Source organism: Uloborus diversus, chromosome 2, assembly GCF_026930045.1.
Source record: "Uloborus diversus isolate 005 chromosome 2, Udiv.v.3.1, whole genome shotgun sequence".
Taxonomy (NCBI): domain Eukaryota; kingdom Metazoa; phylum Arthropoda; class Arachnida; order Araneae; family Uloboridae; genus Uloborus; species Uloborus diversus.
In genome coordinates, this window is record NC_072732.1 from 184,053,866 (window position 1) to 184,074,729 (window position 20,864).

At 32.2% G+C, this 20,864-nt stretch overlaps 1 protein-coding gene across 3 annotated transcripts; it reads right to left on the bottom strand.

The window, feature by feature from the left end:
* Positions 1-461: 461 nt before the first annotated feature.
* LOC129217548 (uncharacterized) lies at positions 462-20,352 on the bottom strand. 3 transcript variants are annotated; one of them, XM_054851872.1, is made up of 3 exons: positions 18,865-20,352; positions 9,382-9,454; positions 462-749 (listed from the first exon to the last, which is right to left on the bottom strand). In XM_054851872.1, the coding sequence occupies exons 1-3, from the start codon at positions 20,309-20,311 to the stop codon at positions 731-733; spliced, it is 1,539 nt and encodes a 512-aa protein (XP_054707847.1). In that variant the 5' UTR covers positions 20,312-20,352; the 3' UTR covers positions 462-730. The 3 variants fall into 3 exon arrangements, with proteins under 3 accessions (XP_054707847.1, XP_054707845.1, XP_054707844.1); XM_054851870.1 differs by having other exon boundaries at positions 9,382-9,469; XM_054851869.1 differs by having other exon boundaries at positions 9,382-9,472.
* Between the last annotated feature and the right edge of the window lie 512 nt (positions 20,353-20,864).

The window sequence follows — 20,864 nt, forward strand, 5'->3', positions numbered from 1 at the left end:
GAGCGGGGAGTAATTTATGAGAGTTTCAGATGTTATTACATTATTTTACTGCACATAAATTAGAATGGCATTATGTTACTGTTATGAAGAATTTTGCATTGCACCCTTGCATTTTTGAAACGTTTTACCTCTGAGGTCAGACTTAGAACTAGATTTTTCCTTTCAAATTTTCTACTAGTCTCAGTTAAATGAAAGGGGCTTGCTTGATAAGCTACTTATGATTGCGTAAGTTTACCTGCCAGTCAAAATACAACACATTGTTATGTCTGGTTTTCAGTTTAAGGATTTATTTATTGATCAATCAAGTTAGATTTCCTCGAAAAAAGTAAGTTTTTTTTTTTTTGGGGGGGGGGGGGGGGGAGCAACCTCGAAAATTTTAGGAATGAACTTGGGACATGCTTCAGAATAGAAATAAACGAAAACGAAATTAAAACTTTCTAAGCTTTTATTTCCATAAAAAACAATTTTCATAAAATAAAACATATAAAATGTATGTAGCACATTTTATATGTTACATTTTGAATATGCAAGCACAAATACTTATTTACAAAACTCAGTACTCCATAGTCACACAACAGTATTTATACGAACATCTCATTTCAAACTTCATACTGTTCCATTTTAGGCATGAATGGAAGGTTTCTTTGTTCACAATATATCACAAAGAGTGAATATAGCCGTAATAAACACTACTAAACTGTTTTGATAAAGATTTTCTTTACAAAAGGCTTCAAGTTCTTCGAAGCTTTCTAAAAGAAAAAAAAAAATTTTTTTTTTAAGAACCAAATATCACACAATGAAATGATTCAAACTGAGACCATTAACATAAAAAACAATTAGAAAACGGGTATTGGGAAATTATTCTCAGATAATTTTCACTACAATTAATTTTTTTTTTCTATATGCAGAGGTAGAAGCAGTTTTGAATCTTCAAAACTGAAACTTAGCTTCTCAAAAACTCAAATAGTCAGGGTTTGTTAAATTATATCACAATTTAAATCAGATGATGAAAAAAATATGAGTGAAAATCATTTGCCAACAATTAAATTCCGAGAAAGTTGCAGAAAATATTTTAATACATTTTCACATTGTTGTATTAAGTTATTTTTATTCGAGTAAATGATGGCAAATATCAGCCCTTGTAGCAATTAATGCCAAAATTGAATCAGGTCCTGTTTCCGTGTCGTTGCACTTTCATTTTGAATTTCATCTAAAATGTTGCATTTTTTCTTAAGATATATTTCTCCCAATGAACAAGAAGGAATGTTCGATTGCACCATCTCCTTTTGAGCTATCAGTGCCATGGTTTGAAAATATCCGATTTTTTGAAATATATATCAGATATTTTGATATATATATCTGATATATATATCAGATATATCTGATCTGATATATATATCTGATATTTTAATTAGCACAAATTCAAGTCTTCAAAATAGTAAATGCAGCCTCAAATCACTCTTTATTTTCTTACACATTTATTACAATATGTAGACTTAAAATTAAGGTTTCGAATATTACTTATATCTAATATTTCATTTAATATTTTTATCGATTTTAATGGTGTTAATCTAGCATTAGCTGTTTTACTCATTTTTTCTTCTGTTAGCTACTTTTACAGTTTTTGATTCAGTAATAAAAAATATTCATTAGCCGGTGCACAGTCATTTCTTTTTTTTTCTGATCAATGTTTAATATTTAACAAGGCACTTTTAGTATGAATTAAAACTGTTATATTACTAATAATTTTATAAATATAAAACAAAAAAGGAATATATCACTTTGTTGCATTAATGATGCATTAATACATCATAAAAATATAGTACATAACATTTTGGTTACTTTTAATAACGGATATATATCATGAAATATATCCGCAAACCCTGATCTGTGCCAAAATAGAATCGGCTTTTGTATCCTCTAAGGTCTACCTGTTGATAAATTTCTGTTGGATTCTTTTCATTACCTCTCGGCAGCAAAATTTAACCAACACCTGTACCTTTCAGGATAAACATATGGATCAAATTTTGTTTGATTCTGCCAGTTACTTTTAGAGATATAGCATACACGCATAACAGAAGAAACATTTAATTGCTCCATCTCCCTTGGAGGAATTGACACCAAAAACTAATTGGCACCAGTCCACATACTTCTTGGTAGCCAAAAACACTTATCCATACCTGCCAACATGTCTACTTGGAAAACCTTACAATCTCCCGTTCAAAACCTTACAATGATTCAAAATTACAATAACACTCTAATTTCCTTTACATTTTTATTACATTACAAGCAACATAACTGTACTAGAAAACATAGAAGGCCATTGAAAACTAAAAATAGAAATGTTCAAAAAATTACAATATCTTGATGAGGTACTGGGGTACCTAATTTTGGTCCAACCTCATACTGCAAATTAAAAAAAAAATTACTCTGCCTCTATACTTTTTAAATGTTTATACGTAGCAGATTTAGCCTTAGCCAAAAACTCTTTATTAAAATTCTGTTGATAGCAGAATTGTTTCTGCATGTTTTTGGCTAGTAAAACATTTTCTAAGTTCTCGTTTGATAAAGAACTTCGGGTTTCAGTTCTTGTTTTCCGCACACAGCTGAATACTCTTTCACATTCACAGTTACTGTGTGGTATTGTTAAAATGCACAACATGAATCTAGCTATTCTACTATATTTAAGTGATCCATCCGCTGCTTTAAGTTTCCCCAAAACAAATCACTTTTTATCCACTGTTTCTTCATTTATTACCTCAAGTGGTAAGTCATCAATTTGTAGAGCACAAAATTCTGCTTGGAGTTGATCTTTGGCCTCATCTTCAGTTTCGTTAGAATTTTTGAAACTAATAGCTGGAAAGATATCTAAAAAATAATGCACATCCATGAAAGACTTTTGGGAAATTTTGTCAATGTACGCAACTTCAGCATGCATTAATATATCGCTATTAATCGGAAACTTGAGTCTGATATAATTGCAGCATGCAGAAAAGTACTGTCTAACATCAGAATAAAATTGCTGTTTTTCCTTACTTTCTAATTTATTAACTGCTTTTAAGGTAGCACTACCAATCAACAAATCTTGGTCATTTTTCTGGTTGCATCTCTCAGCATACTTCACATCAGTTATACATACACAACTTTTGAGAACAAATGGCTGAACAAATTTGCATAAAATATCTTTGAACATTTCTAACAATAAAGAATTCAAAATATGAATTTTCGGTTCTGCAGACTGCAATATTACATTTGTTTTTTCAAAAATTGGTATCATGAAGTTCAAAAATAAACAATAAGCTTTGTTCAGATCAGAAGTTAAAAACATAAGTAATCGTTCCTCTCTTGTCAAATAACTCTGAGTACATACAGTGCTTTTCTTACTTGAACTTGGCATATTCATAGCACAACTTGAATTTGTCTTCAATTTTTTGGTTGGCTGCTCACTGCTGCATGAAGAGCTTTTCTTAGATGTTTTCAAGGGAATTCGGTATGATTCAAGTGAAGAATTTTTCTTAGAATTATCCGCTTGTACGATCTGATTTTTTAAAAAAACTACAAAGTACATCCCATTGTTCTAATAACCGTTTTAAACTCCTGCCTAGAGACAGCCACCTAGTACACACGTGTTTAAGAATTTTGTGGTTTTCCACATCAAATTGGTCTTGCAAATCTTTTAACTCTTCTTTTCTCTTTGCGCTTTTCTCCAAATAATAAAATATGTCGACTAAAATGTCATCCACTGATACAGAAAGGGAGTTGGCTGCCTTCTCAGCAGCTAAGTGAATAAGGTGACAAACACAGCCCATGACAATGATATTTTCATTTCTGCTTTTAAGATGAGCAGCAACACCCTTCTTATCGCCAATCATTACATGTGCATTGTCTGCACTATAAGCTATGCAGTTCTCTACACTAATGTTTACCTGCAAGGTATCAAGTAATAATTTCCCAATGTTTTCTCCAGTACAGCGCCCAGATAGCACAGGAAGAGCTAGTAGAGAATTTATTTTGCCCTCTTCAGTGTTGAAATAAACTACCACAATAGGATAAATTTGTGCATTCGAATCATTGCTACCATCAACAGAGATTGTAAACACTGTTTTTTGTAGAATGTCCCTTAATGAGTTTTTACCTTCTAACGCCATCTCCTTAATTATGGCGCTCGTTTTAGTCCGACCACATGCAAATTTTTTAGCAATTTCACATTTAGGAAACATTTTTTTAAAGAGTTGCCCTGCATGATCAGCTATTGCTATAGGCAGATTATGCTCTAATATGAAACTGGTGAAGAGGCACTCCGCGCGTATGACATCACTTCCCGCAGCGTCGTCCACACGATTAAAGAATGTCCCGAGTCTCTGAGATTTTTCTTAAATTGCCATATAATCTTGGTGCTTTTTAGTTGCAACATGGTCCTTAATATCACTTTTGCCACCATGCGCAATTTTTATATCGCAACTGCAAATGGTACAGAGCGCAAATGAGGGCCCTTTCCTTGACTGTTTTATGCAGGGGATTTCTTGTGCATAGGATTCCAGAAACACTTGATTATAACTTTTTCCTTTTTTCTTTTCCATTTCACGGCAGTGACAATTATTCAATCCAGAAAGAAAGAACACTGTTACGGAAGCAAAATCCAAAAATAAATTCACACGAGGCGAGCAACGCCGATTATGCTATTGCTGCACGTCTTTCTAGCCGGCAGGAGTGGATGCTCAACGAGTTGCTAAAAATCACGATCGACGCATGGAGGCGGGCTTAACAACTTCCCTCGTTTATAAATAAATAGCGCATGCGTAGAGGCTAGGAGAAAAGTGTTGGATGGTACGTTGAAATTGCGCATTTCTTCTTCGCGTAAAGGCTTGGGTTTGAAAGCTCAGTGATCACGTGATCACCATGCCTAAAAGCATTGCGCGGTGGCTCCGGTCGATTGTAGATAGATGGGCTTGAGCGCGTTCGATTGTTTGAACGAAAGTTTTGATAGACATCGGTAAACGATATTTATCCGCGTTCTCATTCCTAATGTAATGTAATATAAAATTAACTTTATTCAAATTAGAATAACTTCTCAACTCTTTCGGCACGTGTAAAGTTTCAGTTTTAGGTTGGCATCCTTTGATGCCCAATCATATGTAAATGAGGCAAGTATAAATAGTGAACGATTCCAATCGTTCTCTCTCTCTTCTTTTGTGTTCGTCAGCCTCTTGTGAGTTAGGTCCGATAGGTGTTGGGGAGTTGCGAACTCCGCCTCCACTTATGGCCGGGTTTTATTCTTAAGAACTTATTTTTGTTAGTTATATTTATTTTAGTTACTATGGACCAATAAATTTTTGGTAAGATTTTAACAAGTTTCCAATGTTCATTTCTTCACATTAATATTTGATTCTGCACCTTCCACTGTGTGATATTATCTCTGCTTGTATAAGCATGTAACATTGTTGACTGACTTACGAAATTTAGCCCTTTGGCTTTTCGTTTAAACATCGTAAGTTATCAAGTTTTGCATTTTTAGGTTTTGGGGGAAATTTTACGCGAAACCGTACAATTTTAGTACAGAACCTTACAACCGTACAATTTGTTCCAAAACCGTACAATGTACAGCCAAACCGTACAAGTTGGCAGGTATGCTTATCCCTCTCCCTCTCTCTCTCTCTCTCTATATATATATATATATAGATAGATAGATATACACACACGTGTGAGTTAAAAATCTTAACCTAATAAAAGTACTTGACGTTAAATCCCGGTTATTTAAATTTGCCATTTCAACTGCACTTGCATGCGGACTTAGCTTTTCGTGTTGCTAGTTTATATTTAGGCTGAGCTAGAGTCTGAACAAATTAATGAATGCCATTAGAATATTTTCACATAGATTTCGTGATATATTATATGAAACTACGGATATGAATAACTGATAATCTTTATAATGTAAAGAGAAAATGACACTTCAATACTTATTGGTTTAGAAATATTTATTTAGCTTAAACGTAAAACACGTTGTGTACTTCAAAAATGATTGGAATATGAGTACAGATATCCGGTTTTCGTAGATATTTTACGTTAGGCGTAAACAGCTTAGTATTATACATTTTTTTTAGGTTGAGGGTTCGGCTTTGTATTAGAAGTGATGCTGCAATTCTAGTACGCTCTTGTGAGATTAAAAATCTGGCCCTGAAAAGGGTCTTTGTTTGATGAAAAAATCAGACACCGAATCCATTAATAATTAAGACGCAAAACTCAGTCCATGGCCCAGCGCCATTAATTGAGTGGGGCCATGCTGTCTTCACCGAGGCCTAAAAACTATATCAGAGAAAGCTTTGTGATTTCTTTTTTTTTCTGTTGCCATCTCATATTTATTAACAAATTTCAAATGTTTGTAATTAATTTTAGCAAGATTTTTGAAATCAGCAAAGTTCGCGCGCAAGCGCGGTTGAAATGGCAAATTTGTGATAATCGGGATTAAACGTCGAGTAATAAAGTCAGTACCAGTCATATTATTTTATTTTTCTCATTGAATGAATTAAAGTTTGATTTGGATTGAAATAGGATATCGCTAATGTCAATGCTAATTAAAACTTCAGCAAGCAATCTATTCAATATAAAACATGATATATTAGTGCAGTATACAGATGTAAATCTACTTGCTAATCTTTTGAAATATATTCTGCAGTAATTAGTCACAGCTTGTAATATGAAAATATATACATGTGTAACACTATTGTCACATTACACAGTTTGGATGTAGAGAAATAATTGCGCTTTATAAATACCTATTATTTTTGCAGAAAAAATTGGCACTGGAACTTGTAATACATACTTTAAATCAAAAATTGAGTCAAAGTTTAAAAGACTGATAAATGAACTCGTTTAGGTTCTTCAAAAAGAATAAATGATTGAAAGTTCTGATGGCGGGACACTTCACTGTGGATATTAATATATTTTGTTAAATGTGATTTCAACAAAATAAGCAATTTTCTTTGATAGTTACTTTTGATTATTTTTTTAAAGCATAGATTTATTGGATTTTATAGTGGTGTTTTTAAAATGGCATTGTATGGGTCTTTTCAGCTCCCTCCATTCTGAAAAAGCTGCTTCACTCGGCAGTCCAAATATTTTGCATGTATTTTTTATTGTTGAGTTGCCATAATCAGCTGGCAAATTAGGTTCAGCTAGCATTGAACTCAAATCCATCACCTGAAGCAATTTTAACCAGAATGTCGGAAGAGTGGGACACTTTAACTTCAATAACTCTTCTGGCAAAAAATTTTGACAAAACTGTCAAAAAAAAGTGTAGTCATCCCATGCATCTTGAATATTAGAGGGATCGCATAAATCATGATGCCTAAATTTTAATTTATTGTCCTCTAAATCTTTGCTTTCCACGAGGCACTCCATTAAATTATGAGTTAATGATTAAATTATGAGATAAGCTAAACTACTACGATAAGCTAAAAGAAATTAAAATAAAGCTTGCAAAAATAAATAAATATATAAACTGAATTTATTAATTTTTAGTCATTTATATATAGTTTTCAAGCGTCAAAAATCTTGAAATATTCAAAAGACGCAAAAGGATTGAAATCTTGAACACTGGAAGTAGTTTTTTGCCAATCCCGTGTGCGATGTTGGCACGTCTCCCGAAAATAAGAGTATTTATTATTTCTTAAATTGAAACTTAAAATAAGCTATTTTAAGTAACTTGTGCCAAAACAACTTCCGATTGTCAAATATATTTAAATATGTACAAGGTGCCATAGGATTGAAATCTCAACCACGAGATGCAATTCCCCGCAAATCATGATTACAAAGAAAGCATGGGTCCGAAAATAAATCCATTCATTAAAATTTAACTTAAAATAAGCTAATCTAAAGTAGCCTGTCATAAAATAACTTCCGATTGTCGAAAGTATTGAAATATTTACACGATACAAGAGGATTGAAATATCAAGCACTAGAAGCAATTCTCCGCGAAGTACAATCAAGTTAGCATTTCTCCAAAAGTAAATTCATTTATTAAAATTGAATATAAAACTAGCTGATCTAAAGTAGCATATGTCAAAACAACTTTCGTTTTTCAAAAATATCAAAATATGTACAAGATCCAAAAAATTGAAATCTCAACCAGGAGGTGCAGTTCCCTGCGATGTACGATTACAAAGGATGCATGGGTCCGAAAATAAATCCATTCATTAAAAGTTGACTTAAAATAAGCTTATCTAAAGTAGCCTGTCATAAAATATCTTCCGATGGTCAAAAATATTGAAATATTTACACGATGCAATAAGATTGAAATATCAACCATGAGATGCAATTTTCTGCGAAGTACTATAAAGTTAGCATTTCTCCAAAGTAAGAAGAAACAACAAAAATAAATCCTTATCTGCACCTCTACCGATCAACCAAAAAAATAGGTCACACATACAGACAGACATTTTCCAAAAATGGTCTAAATGGACTCAGCACATCTCAAAACTTGCAAATGCAAATTCGTCAACATTTGAAAATTTTCAAAACCAATAAATTCTTCTATAAATTAGATATAGAAAGAAAAAAAAAAGTAAAAATAAGAAACATGTCAAAATAAATATATTCTAGCAAAATAAATAAATTAATCAAACAAAACATATTGCTTGTTGCTCTTAATTTTGGGTAAAAATAAAGTGTCTGACTTTATTTTTTCACTGTTGCCAAAAATTTAAAGAAAAAAAAAAGATACTTTGGAAATTAAATCACTAATTAATAAAATGAACTCTTAAATAATTTGCACAAAAAAAATAAATAAATAAATAAAAAAAATAAAGTGTCTGTACAGCTTTTTCTTTCTGTTAAAAAATAAAGCACTCTAAATTTTCTTTAATTTTTTGTTACAAGAAATATAATAAATAAATTAAAACTTTAGAATGAAATTAAAAGTAAATTATTTTAACAATCATCATTTCACAGTAAAAATCAGGGCTAAAAATCTCGAGTCAAAGTTCAACTTGGCAGCCTTGGTAAAAATATTAGCACTTTGAATTGATTTTGTTTCAATTCAGTCACATTTATCTCCAACTGGTGCAAATGTTAAGTTTTTGAGAGACGGTATTTTGATTTTTATTAATATTTTCTCTCCTATTTTTTAAAGCGAAGAACATTTAGAACCTGCACAACTTTTTCAGTATTTTAGTATCTTTTTACGCAGAAGTCAATGCTAAAATTTTTTGAAATGTTCAAAAAATACTTTTAAAATACCTAAATCAAAAAAATATTAACTAACTGTTAGATATAGATGGGTATTATAACAAAGGCTACTAGACTATTTAAACTTTTTTATTCTTTGGCACACAAAAAAAGATTATAATGGGGAGGAGGAGTTTATAGAAACAACGGAGTACTTACAAATGAACTGATGGTTCTTTATAATTAACAGGTTTCCTGGTCCTACGAGAGGGAATACCTCTGGGTTCTACTGCTGAATACAGAAATTCTGCTATTAGTAAAAAAAGAACATTCAGTAAAAAAGTATTAAAAACAAACATTTTAAATAAATCTTGAAGAAATCCATAAAAATAACACATAATAGTCCCTGTTATTGCTCAGAGTGGACAAAATTCTATCTCCTCTCAATTCAACACATCTTTTACAACCTGATTTCTTCAATAAGTACAATGCTTATTTTATTCCAGATTATTTTGTTTTTAAAAATAATAATCACAAACAAATATTTTGTATGGAATAACAAGTTTAAAACTAACAAAGTGCCGAGATTTATTAGTGATAAATCTAGGCTTCTTTGGTCTTGTTGCTTTGTAAAGCACCCTGCAGCCATATTTTTTCGTGCAGTGGTTTGAAATGAAAGTATTGGTTTACACAACCTTTAGAGAATTCATATCCATAAAAGCAATAAAATGGAAAAGAAAAATTGTTGGACTGAAAATAACACTAAAATATATTTGTTTGCACAAAGAGAAGAACATTTAAATCTTTAAAGTAGCAGTGCAAAAGAAAGGAAACTTTTCGCCTTAGATTTTAAAAAAAATGGAATTTTTTTCTTTCTTCTCTAAAAATTTAAATTTTTTCAAAAAAATATTTTGTTGAAAATTGATTTCATTTGCTTACTACTTGTTGAAGATTAAGTACTTTCAACTTATTTTAGGGTTTCTCGTAAATGATCTGGTCATGCGTAATATTCGAGTTTTCCTATAATTGGGCAACAATCTTTTAGTATCCGCTTTTTGTTTACAATACTTCTTTTTATTCTTTTATTAGTAAATAACACAAAACATATTGTGCAAAATACAAAGCTATTTTTTAGTATAATTATGATTAATTTGTTGCATCGATCGATATACCGTATTATGCATAACAAAAATCAATGTCCGCCGATTATAGGCCGATGCTATTAACAGACATGTGATCCAAACAGGATGAAAAATACTGAAATGGCATGGTTGTGTGAGCTAACACAACACTGTTAATAGATTGCACTACACCTGAAAGCTATCCCATGTATTTTTGTACCTATATAGCAGACTACTTTAATTGGATGCATGAAACTAACTGGAAGATGTTGAATTTAGCTTCCAATGTCCCTTCTTTTTTTCTGCACAGTATTTTGCTCTCAAAAAATACTGAATTCAGTAGAAATACTGAAAAATCACATGTCTCTAATGATTATCAGTTTGTTTTTCTTTCATATTAAAGAGCACTTACATTAAAATTATTCTTTTCCAAAAAATAATTAATTTTAAAAATTCATAATTAATTGCACATTTTAGATTAGTTTCAATAGTTTGCATTGAGATAAATATCCAATTCTTTTTGGAAATTTACATCTATTTCCATAAATCATTAAAAACTATAAGATAAAATAGACAGTTTTTAGCACATAAGCATCTAAAACCATTAGAATAAAAAAAATGTTTTTAAGATAAAATTTTCTATTTTTCCAGAAAATAAGTAAATTATCCACCAAAAATAAAAGAGGCATATTTTGTGTTGTTTCAATAGTTTGCATTGCAACAAACATCCACTGCCATTTTCAGAAACCCTTTAAAGTATTGTGTACTTTCCATCTTGGGAATGACCAAATATGGCGGCTGCGCCAAGTGATAACTTTTTGAATTTGTTGCATGAAAACAATTCAAAAATAATAAATCTTCATGAAACTACAATTCAGTTGAAAAGTTTTTAGCACATATGCGTCCAAGACAATGAAGATAAGTTTTAAGAATAAAATTAAAATGGGTTTAAAGTAATAGAAAACTTGTATTTTCTGCAAAACAAACTTTATTTCTTTGTTTCAAAACAGCAAAAAACACCCTTCTACTTTTTTCTACATAGCAAGAGAATGATTTAAATATGCTACAAAAAAAATCGATGCAGATTGTAGTAGGTACTCTGGAGATATAACTTATTTAATCTCCCAATTGGAAAAACATAAAAACAGACTTTAATAAAGAGTGGCAACACCCAACTATTCATAGAATACTTTCTGCCATTCACACTGAAAGAGAAAGATATTAGCTTGAAATTGATACCAAAATCAGCTTAATTGGTTGAAAAATAAAGAAATAAGAGAGATTTTCTGAATTCATGCCAAAACAGTGACTCTGAAAAATGATCAAAAATCGAATTTGAAAAAATTCTCCAAAGCGTTTCATCATCATTCAAAAAATCTAAAAAATTTTTTAATAATTTAGGGTTTTCTTATAGATATATATTTGTAAAAAAATAATGGACAAAATTGGAGACATGACGGCACTGTCGACTATTTAATTTAAGCGATTTGACGTGGAATGATCTAGCAGTGACTCAGTTTAGCTTTTACCGTCCAGCCGACAGCTGCTTATATGTCTGAAGGTGTGACAAAAAATATTAAACATTAACCTAAGAAAACATTTGGATTCCAGTTCTAAACACCATCCAATGCCTTGGCATTAAAAATTATCGTCCTTAAGCATGTTGATGTATAAAAATTTGTCATCAAAGTTATATTTTATTAAAGCTTTAGGTTATTAAAATTATTTTTATGACATTACAGAAGGAATGAGGTTCATCGACACTCCACTAGAATGTTTCTGAAATTGTCCTAAAAATAGTCATAAGCAGGCCGAGGACTGCTGATGGCCTTTAAAAAAAGTGAGAAAGGTGACAAATTTGAAAACAAAGGTGACTAAAAGGTGACAAAAAAGTAACTAAAAGGTGACCAAAAGCAATTTGTTAAAAATTCAAAAAACAGAAAAGGATTATCCCTTTTTACTGACTTTTACCAAAATAGCCTATATATTTCTTGTAAAGATTTCTTTACAATTTTGGAAGTAGTAAAATAAAAATTTTAAGCCATTTTCAAAAAAACTTTCAGTGTAAACTCTATGTAACCTTATTATATATATATATATATATATATATATATATATATATATATATATATATATATATATATATATATATATATATATATATATTTAATCAACATAATAAAGCTTGAAATTGTGAAGTAAAGAGCAAAATGATGCATTTCTTGAATATATAATTTATGTTATTCAATCACATTTTTAGTATTGTTTTTCCTCTTTTTTTAGCTTGTTGAAAAATTATCAGCATTCTTTCTTTTTTTCTTAGTAAATACAAAGCATAAAAATTAAATCGAAAGTCTTGACAGTAGAGAATAAGTGAGAAAACCAATTTGAAAAATCAGACTTTAACAAAATGATAATTGTACTTACAATGCAAAAATAAAATGATGTTGAAGTATGAAACTGAAAATATCATTTCATATGCCTGAAAATGTTCATGATTTTTTCTTTCTTGTTTATTTTTTTAGCAAGCTCTTAAAATATTCTATGACATGTCCATGGGAGGTAAAAAAATGTAGTGTTAAATCAAGTTATTAATAATTACAAATACAAATACAAAAGTGACGACCAGCAACAGGTTCTGGGCTCAGCTAGACTGGTCCTAGTCAATTTACAATCCCCAACTTATCAGGCTTAAGAATAAAAAATAATGCCGAATAAGCAGGAATACTGTCATGGTCTCTTGGGATTTGATAAAAATAGGGTGATAAAGATAACAATGTGAGGGTACTTTTGTTTTTTTTTTCAATCGGGACTCATTTGTTAGATGGGTTGGTTGAGTGTTTTTTTTTATTTCATTTCTTTTTTTTTTTAACATAAATTTATTCCTTATTGAATCTAGGAAAATATCACATTTATCAAAAATACTGTCGTAGTGCATTTTGTTTCAAATAGGTTTACAGCAGTTTTTTGTTCCAATTCAATAAATAAATAAACACTAACCGCCACTTGAACCAAATCATTACATTATCAAACCATGTTAAACCGTACTTTAATAAAATCAATCTCGCCGTTACATAAAATAAAGCTTTTAGTTAGCATCTGCTTCTAAAAGCTTTATTTTTACTGGAACTAGCCATATAAAGCATTGAATCCTAATAAAAAAAATTTCGGAGATTCTCTGAGACACACCAAAAAAGGAAATGTTAAGAAATGTTTACACAGACCAAGTTCACTTCGCACTTGCGCAGCAAAAATAAAACCCGAACTAACAATTTCTGTGCAAACACAAAGTGAAACTATAAACACAAACCAAAACTTTTCACTATTCCGAGCTCAAAGAAGACAGCTCAAAAATGACATTGAGGCATGCCTCCTTAAACCATCACCCCTTTTTCAAATCGATCCGCTTGTGGCTGCTTAGTCGCGACTTTCGAAGTCAGTAAAAGTAAAACAAGCAAGTAACACGTCTGGCTAGACATGAGCGTGAGATTCAGACTTCCGATGACGTCATTTGATAAACACGGAAGACAACTTGCATTCGATGACTGCTCACTCAACAAAGTGTGTAGAAACAAATTGCACAGCTGAACTTTAGTCGAACAACACTCTATGGCCAGAAACACGATAGGAAACAAAATGGCGTTTAGACGAGACTTGCGGAAAATGCGTCTGACGGTCGAAGGGGGATAGAAAGACTGGTTCTGCTCATAGGGTGCAATTGCAAGCAATAAAAAAAAAAAAATCCTGGATTTTCCGGTAGCATAGCTATTTTTCTTAAACAACAACAAGGTGGGGGGGGGGGCATATTTAATGCTACTTTAATTAATTACACTGTTAAAGCTATCATTCAGATACTTTTCAAGGATTTAATTATTTGAAAAAAAGAAAATCCTAAGACATTTCAAGAAAGGTGAGAAAGGTGACAAAAGTTGCAAAAGGTGACTAAAAGTAACCAAATTTTCAAAAGGTGACTAAAGGTGAGAAAGGTGACTGACTCCTCGGCCTGCATAAGCCATCTTTGAGAACAATCAAGAAAGGAATTCGGGATGGGATTCGCCTCCCTCGGAATTTTTTTGAAGTTCAAAAACGCAGTAAGTGGGCAATTTTTTGCAAATTGAACCATGCAGGCAAGTATCTTCTAAAAAGAGAAAAAACTGACCGGAAGCAATATATCTTATAATTGCCTTATAAGTTGAAATTTTGTATGATAAAGTTTAAAATTAAAAAATAAATAAAAATAAGTACACATAGTTAGACCTGTAAACATTTTCATTCAAATTAGACGTTCTAGATAGATAAATTATAATTAAAGTCTTTATTGCACCTAAATAAAATTTAAATTTCTAAGCTACTTACCGACTCACTTAAAAAGACTTCATTATAAAATAAATATAGAAACATTTTGGCTAAAGCTTATTTACAAACAATATCACATATGCTTCATTAGGGTGATACTAACCTAAGATAGAAATATTCAAATATTAGAACAATAGTACAGTAAAACCGCTCTTAACGGACACCCCTCCTATGCGGACAATATTAATTCCCCTGTTCTAAGGCAAATAATATTATTAAACCCGTCCTGCGGACACCCCTCTATTGCGGACAAAAAAATTTGTCCTGTTGGTGTCCACATTAGAGGGGTTTTACTGTACTTTAAAATTAGTAGTATTCCAAAAGCTATAAATTAATTATATAGTTTTTCTGTTTGAATGTTAAGATTTTTAACATAATATTATAAACATAAAACTGTTATAATAATGTATCAAAAACAATTACTTGCTATTTTTCTTGGAAAACTTTAAAAAAACATTTCCTGTTTAAAGTTTGTAGCAACTGTTTTTTTTATTATTATTATTTTTAAAACTTTTTGCTACATGTGTTATATACAGTGATGAACAAAATTATTAAGTCACTTGAAAATACCTCCGAAACATGGGTGCAAGTTTGGTGATGTGTTCAAGACGGAAAATATTTTCAGCCCCCCCCCCTCCCCCCCCCCCCCCCCGCATGTGGGCTTAAGGAAAAATTTGCATGTATAAATGTTGCAGATTTTAACAATGCCAGTTTTGGGATCTGTTTGATTTAAATTTTAAGCCTTAAAATTGTAATATTTAAGTGTTTTGACATCATAATTCCAAAAAATCTAAAATCTGGCAATAAGGGGGGGGGGGAGGTCTGGGGGCTCTCCCCCAGAAATTTTTTTCAAATTGAAGTCCAAAAAACACTGTGGTAGGCCATTTTGGTAAAGTTCAGGGAAAGGAGGGGTTCAGGGACTCTTACATCAATTATTTCAAACTGATAGTCTCAAAATCACAATATTGGGCAACCTTCAAAAAATATTAAAGAAAGAGGGGAGGAGGAGAAGCTATGGGCTTTCCTGAAGTCGAAAATTTAAAAACGAAATTGTAATTTAAATTTCATAACGTTTATACGCTTTTTGAATGCACTATTGAAGGGATGGAGTTCAGGAATCCTCCTTCGGCAATATTTCGGAATTGAAGTTTCAAAAACGCAATTTTAGACGATGTTGGATAATGTAAGGGGTAAAAGCGTTTGCAGCACCCCACCATTAGTTTTTTGCCGATCCTTAACATTTTTGTTGTAGCAATAAAATCGCTTAGGACATAAGATTTTCACTTTTGCAACATAAATCAGTTGATTCGAATGTCTACCCAAGGTAGCACCAACAAACTAGAAAAGAAGGAAAGGTGGGGGAAGAAGGGTAAGGCAGACTAATGACAATGAACTGTGACCATTCCCCCACAGTCTTCATTTGAAAAAGAATTCTTTTATAAGATAGCAGGTGGTGAAATTAGCAATAAAAAATCGCTTCAGTGAAGTAGATATATTTTTTAAACAAGACACCCTTTCCAACATTCATTGATTAAAAAAAGAAATAGGGGAACTGAATCCTAACTCCAGGCAGGGTTCCCGAATCACATCCCTCTTGAGGCACTCAAATATAGCCTAAAGGGGCGCTTTAAATATTTCAGCATCAAAGAATTTTCGGAAGAGAACTCCCGAACCCCTTCCTGTGAGTTCACCACAAATGTCCTAAATTTCAATTTTTAAGGCTTCAGTTTCTAAATTGTTTTGTAGGAATAATACCTCTCTTACCTATAAACATGACTTATGACCACCTAAAAATTTTAATACTTTAATTTTGGAAACTTTTTAAAAAAATCTTCCTACACCCTTCCCCCTTAAGTCATCCAAAGATAATCCAAAATAAAGCTCTTAAAATTTCAGAAACAAAAATATTTCGGGCTGGGGGTGTGGAATACCCCCCCCCCCTCTCATTGTGTTTACTAAACGCAGTGTAAGTTTTTGTTTATGATTTATTTTTCTATTGAAAGAGCAATTCCCTTCCACACATCGACAAAGACAACGCGAAGTTTTAAGATTTCAATTTCGAAAATGTTTCGAGAAAGACCCTTGAATTCCCCGACTCTTAACTCACTCAAAAATAGCCAAAATAGTATTTCAATACTTCGGGGAGAGAGACCCCTCCCCCCAAACTCTTTCCTCTAAGTTCACTAAATTTTACTTAAATTTGCGGTTTCCCCTTTTCATCACTGAGGATTTAAGAATTTAAATTCTAAAACGTATTGAGAGAAAGCCTTCGAATTCCCTCTTCTTAAGTCTTCCAAAGATTACCTAAAGCTGAGTTCTGAATACTTCAGCTTTGAATATTTTTTGGGAAAGGAGAACCCCGAACCCCAAGACGGTCCAAAGTTGCGCTTTTAAGACTCCAGTTTCGGAATTTCGCCTAATGAGAGCCCCCTCCCTCCCTCTTGACATTGCCAAAGACAGCCTAAAAGATTTAAGACTTCAATTACAAACACTTTTCGGGAGAGGGTCGCAAATGCCCTTTAACTTAAGCCATTTAAGTATAGCCTCAAATAGTTTAATACATCAGCTACAAAACATTTTCATGTTAGAACACCAAAATCATCTCTCATAAATTCACCAAAGATTGCCTAAGTTAGTGTTTTTAAGACTCCAGTCTTCGATTTTTTTCTAAACCCACTTTTACATCATGAGAGACAGCCTAAAACTTTTTGACTTTTAAATTTTTAAGGGTTTGCAGTGGAGAAATATCGAACCACTCCTAGCTTCAAAAATATTTTCAATTCAGTTTTTCGATATTTTATACTGTAACCCGTGAGTAAGACCCCCCCCCCCCCCTCCTTAGATTGTCCAATATATAAACGTTTTCAGACCTCAGTATCGTGGGTTAATTTGCGGACAGACGCAAGCCTTTCGGCTAGAGTGTTTTCCTCTGTACAATCCACAAATATTGAGAAAATCAGACGTGACAGGACTTAGTCAAGATAATTTGAGTTATTTATTGACCAGTTAAAGAAAAAAGTTAAATAAATTTTTTTTTAAATCTTAGAAGTATTTTTTTAATGCTGTTAAGAGTGAAGAAATACTATTAAAGTTCAAAATTCATTTTTTATGTTCATTGGCTGTGGTGAAGAACAAATAAAAAAAGAAGTTTAAATTATGAAAGTAATTAAATTATTTTTTTTAAAAACTTCTTGGAAAATTTGAAAAAACCCAAAAGTGGGCTAAATAATGGGTTTTCAAAAAAACCCCATTGGGTTCAATCCGGTCAACCCTGCGGAAAACCGAGAGAATGTCGATGTAAATTTGTGGTTATGGAACGATCCAGTAATATTAAAGCATATTTTTCAAACACTCAATTTTTCTTTTTTCATTAAAAATTAAAAGAAAGTCATTGAATTTCTTTCCGTCCCGACCTCCGTTTCGGAAAATTTGTCAAGACGGAAATCCGTCCTGAGACGGAAGGTCTTGCACCCATGCTCCGAAACAATTTTAACACAAGGTAACAAGTCTATGCAAGTAACATTTAGTGTTTTTTTAAAAACTATTCAGCAGAGTTTGTGTAAGGCTTTTGTCGCTTCAGAATATTAATCTCATGATTTTTCAAAAGATAAATTACATAAGAAAAATAAAGTTACAAATACATTTGTATTTTTGCTCTGTAGGCTTTGTACTAAGTACACTTAAAGAAACATTCAGAAAAAAAAAGATTGCTGGACAATTATTCGTGACGCGACAAACATATCTAAGCTTTCCAAACAAGAAAATATCGCATTCATATGCTGTTTGTATTTGTCAGTAAAACATACTCTTTTCTGAGTAAATTTTGTTTTAAGCTGAGCAATAATTTCCATTTTTGTAAAGGTGCGATTTTTAAGGCATTTTTGTGAATGTTTTGATTTTGCTTTTTGAAGGTAGTATTGATAAATGGCAGTAAAATCGTCCACTAATTCAACTTGAAATTGTAAAGTTGAATGTCAATTAGTAAATATTTTGTAAATCAAAAAAGATCCCCCCCCCCTTTTTTTTAAAGAACTGGTTGCAGGTCAAATCAACAGGTTTTGCAAATCACTTTTGGACCACGGACAATAAGTTGTGTATCTCTGCAGTAAGCTAAAAGGGCCTACTAGCCACAGGCAAGTGAATGAAATTTGAATGTTTTAAATTAACTCTGAAGGACTATTCAAATCCAACATTACATAAAAAAATAAAACTTATTTTTAAGTACCTTCATGCAGAATTTTCCTCCTTGAATTCTTTTCATTCAATGGGACAGGAAGTTCATGTGATGGTGAAATTTTCCGATTTTCATTTAGACCTTTTTTGAGCATTGAAAACTGGCTGCCCCCCAAGATGTCGTTAAGGACAACAGAGGGCTGCATGTTGGCCAATGCATTTTTTTCACAGTTTATATTCTCATCTGGAGGTTCATGTACATCTGCAATAGTCAAAATTTTATCCTTCTCTAAAGTTTTTATAGACTGTGGCTTCACATTTTCTTTAATAATGTTTGAATATCTATTATTTTTTTTGTGTTTAACACTTTTCTTTTTCACAGGCATGCTGTCTTTCTTATTACACTGCTTTGGATCAACATCACATTCCACAATTTCTTCCACTAAGTGAACAACACATGGAGAGAGGCTTTGATTCGCTATGAAAGAATTATGGTTTGTTTCGCGGCTTGGAGTTGGATGATTTTCATTTTTAGTTTGAGATTGGGGCATCATTGCGTTTTGCTCAATGGCGAGTCTGTTACCAACTTTAGGGCTAACTTTTTTAGAATTACAGTTGATTTCACAGTCAACTTTGGAAACATTTTTGACAGAATGAAAAAGTTTTAAATTATTGGAAATTAAAACATCATTCGGCACAACAGTTTCCATCGTTTCACGAAATATTTCAAAATTCCGTGGCACATTGAGTTCTTTTAAAGCACCAAGTTTTCTCGCAGGGGTAGTAGATTTTCCGGCATTCTTGAATTTCAACTCACTTCCCACTTTTTTTGATCTTGGGGCCCTTACAACAGATGAAGTCCTACGTTTCTTTTCCTTAATTCCTTTTGGTCTAGTAGAATTATTTTTAATCATGGGATTATGTTCTTTATTGTTCACAGCGTCACCTATTGGAATTTTACAAGATTGAATTTCACTCAATTCTGGTAAACATACACTATCTTGCTGGCAAATTTGCATACGTATTGAATGTTTGTTGTCGTTCTCAAGGGGTTTATCTTCTTTGTCATCAAGCTGAATACTTTTAGAAATTAATGCGTTGGCTCCATGAGGGGCTTGAGTTTCTACACTTTCTGGTTGTTCAGTTTTAACCACAGTTTGCATCAGATAATCTAGTGTATCATTTTCAATATTTTCTGTAGGTACTTTCACTTTTCTTTTCCTCTCCTTTTCAGGTGCCATTTTTTCCCTGGTCAAACAGGAATTTCTTTCGAGAGACTGCATTGAGAAATGGTGAATGCTAGAAGGACTATCATTCCCATTAGACTGAACCTTCTCACCTCCAATCTGATTTTCAAGGTTTTGAGGAGAATTACTGTCAGTTTGATTTCTGTCATTTATTTTAGTTGCCTTAACTTGTGCAGTTTTATGACAGCTCTTTGATGCAACTCTTTCATGAGCATTCTGCATATTATTCTCTTCAGTAGAATAAATCTGCATTTTTTCATTTTTTTCCAAAGTTCCTTCCTGTAGAAACAAAGTACTGTTATCTAACTCTGTATTTTGTACTTCAACACTTTTCACAAAATTCATTTCTGTTCTTGCACTTGATACTGTACATTCGGCAGAGAGAATGTTTTTAGAACTGATTGAGTTCCTGTTAGTTTTTTTATTCTGTTTTCTAGCAAATGACATTTTAGAGCTGAAGTTGTACCTGTTTTTTTCTGGTTTGACTTTGATCTGACCTCTGAACGGTGGAGTGACTGTTGCAGGCTTACTCAAAAGAATGTCCAGCTCTTGGTTAATTTTCTTCAATTTTTCAGATACCTCTTCCTTCTGATCTTCTTCAGATCCTTTCTCAGTGTTCTTTTGATGACATTCATTCCAATTTCCCAAAGTCTTTACCATACAAATCGGAGATTTCTTTATTTCTAGCATTTGCATATTTTTCTCTGAGATGTCAGCGTCTTGTTGCTGCATTACAACTTCTTGAATTATTTGATCATATCTGCATCTGCGGTGATGCATTTGCTCTGCACTCTCTGTCATGAGA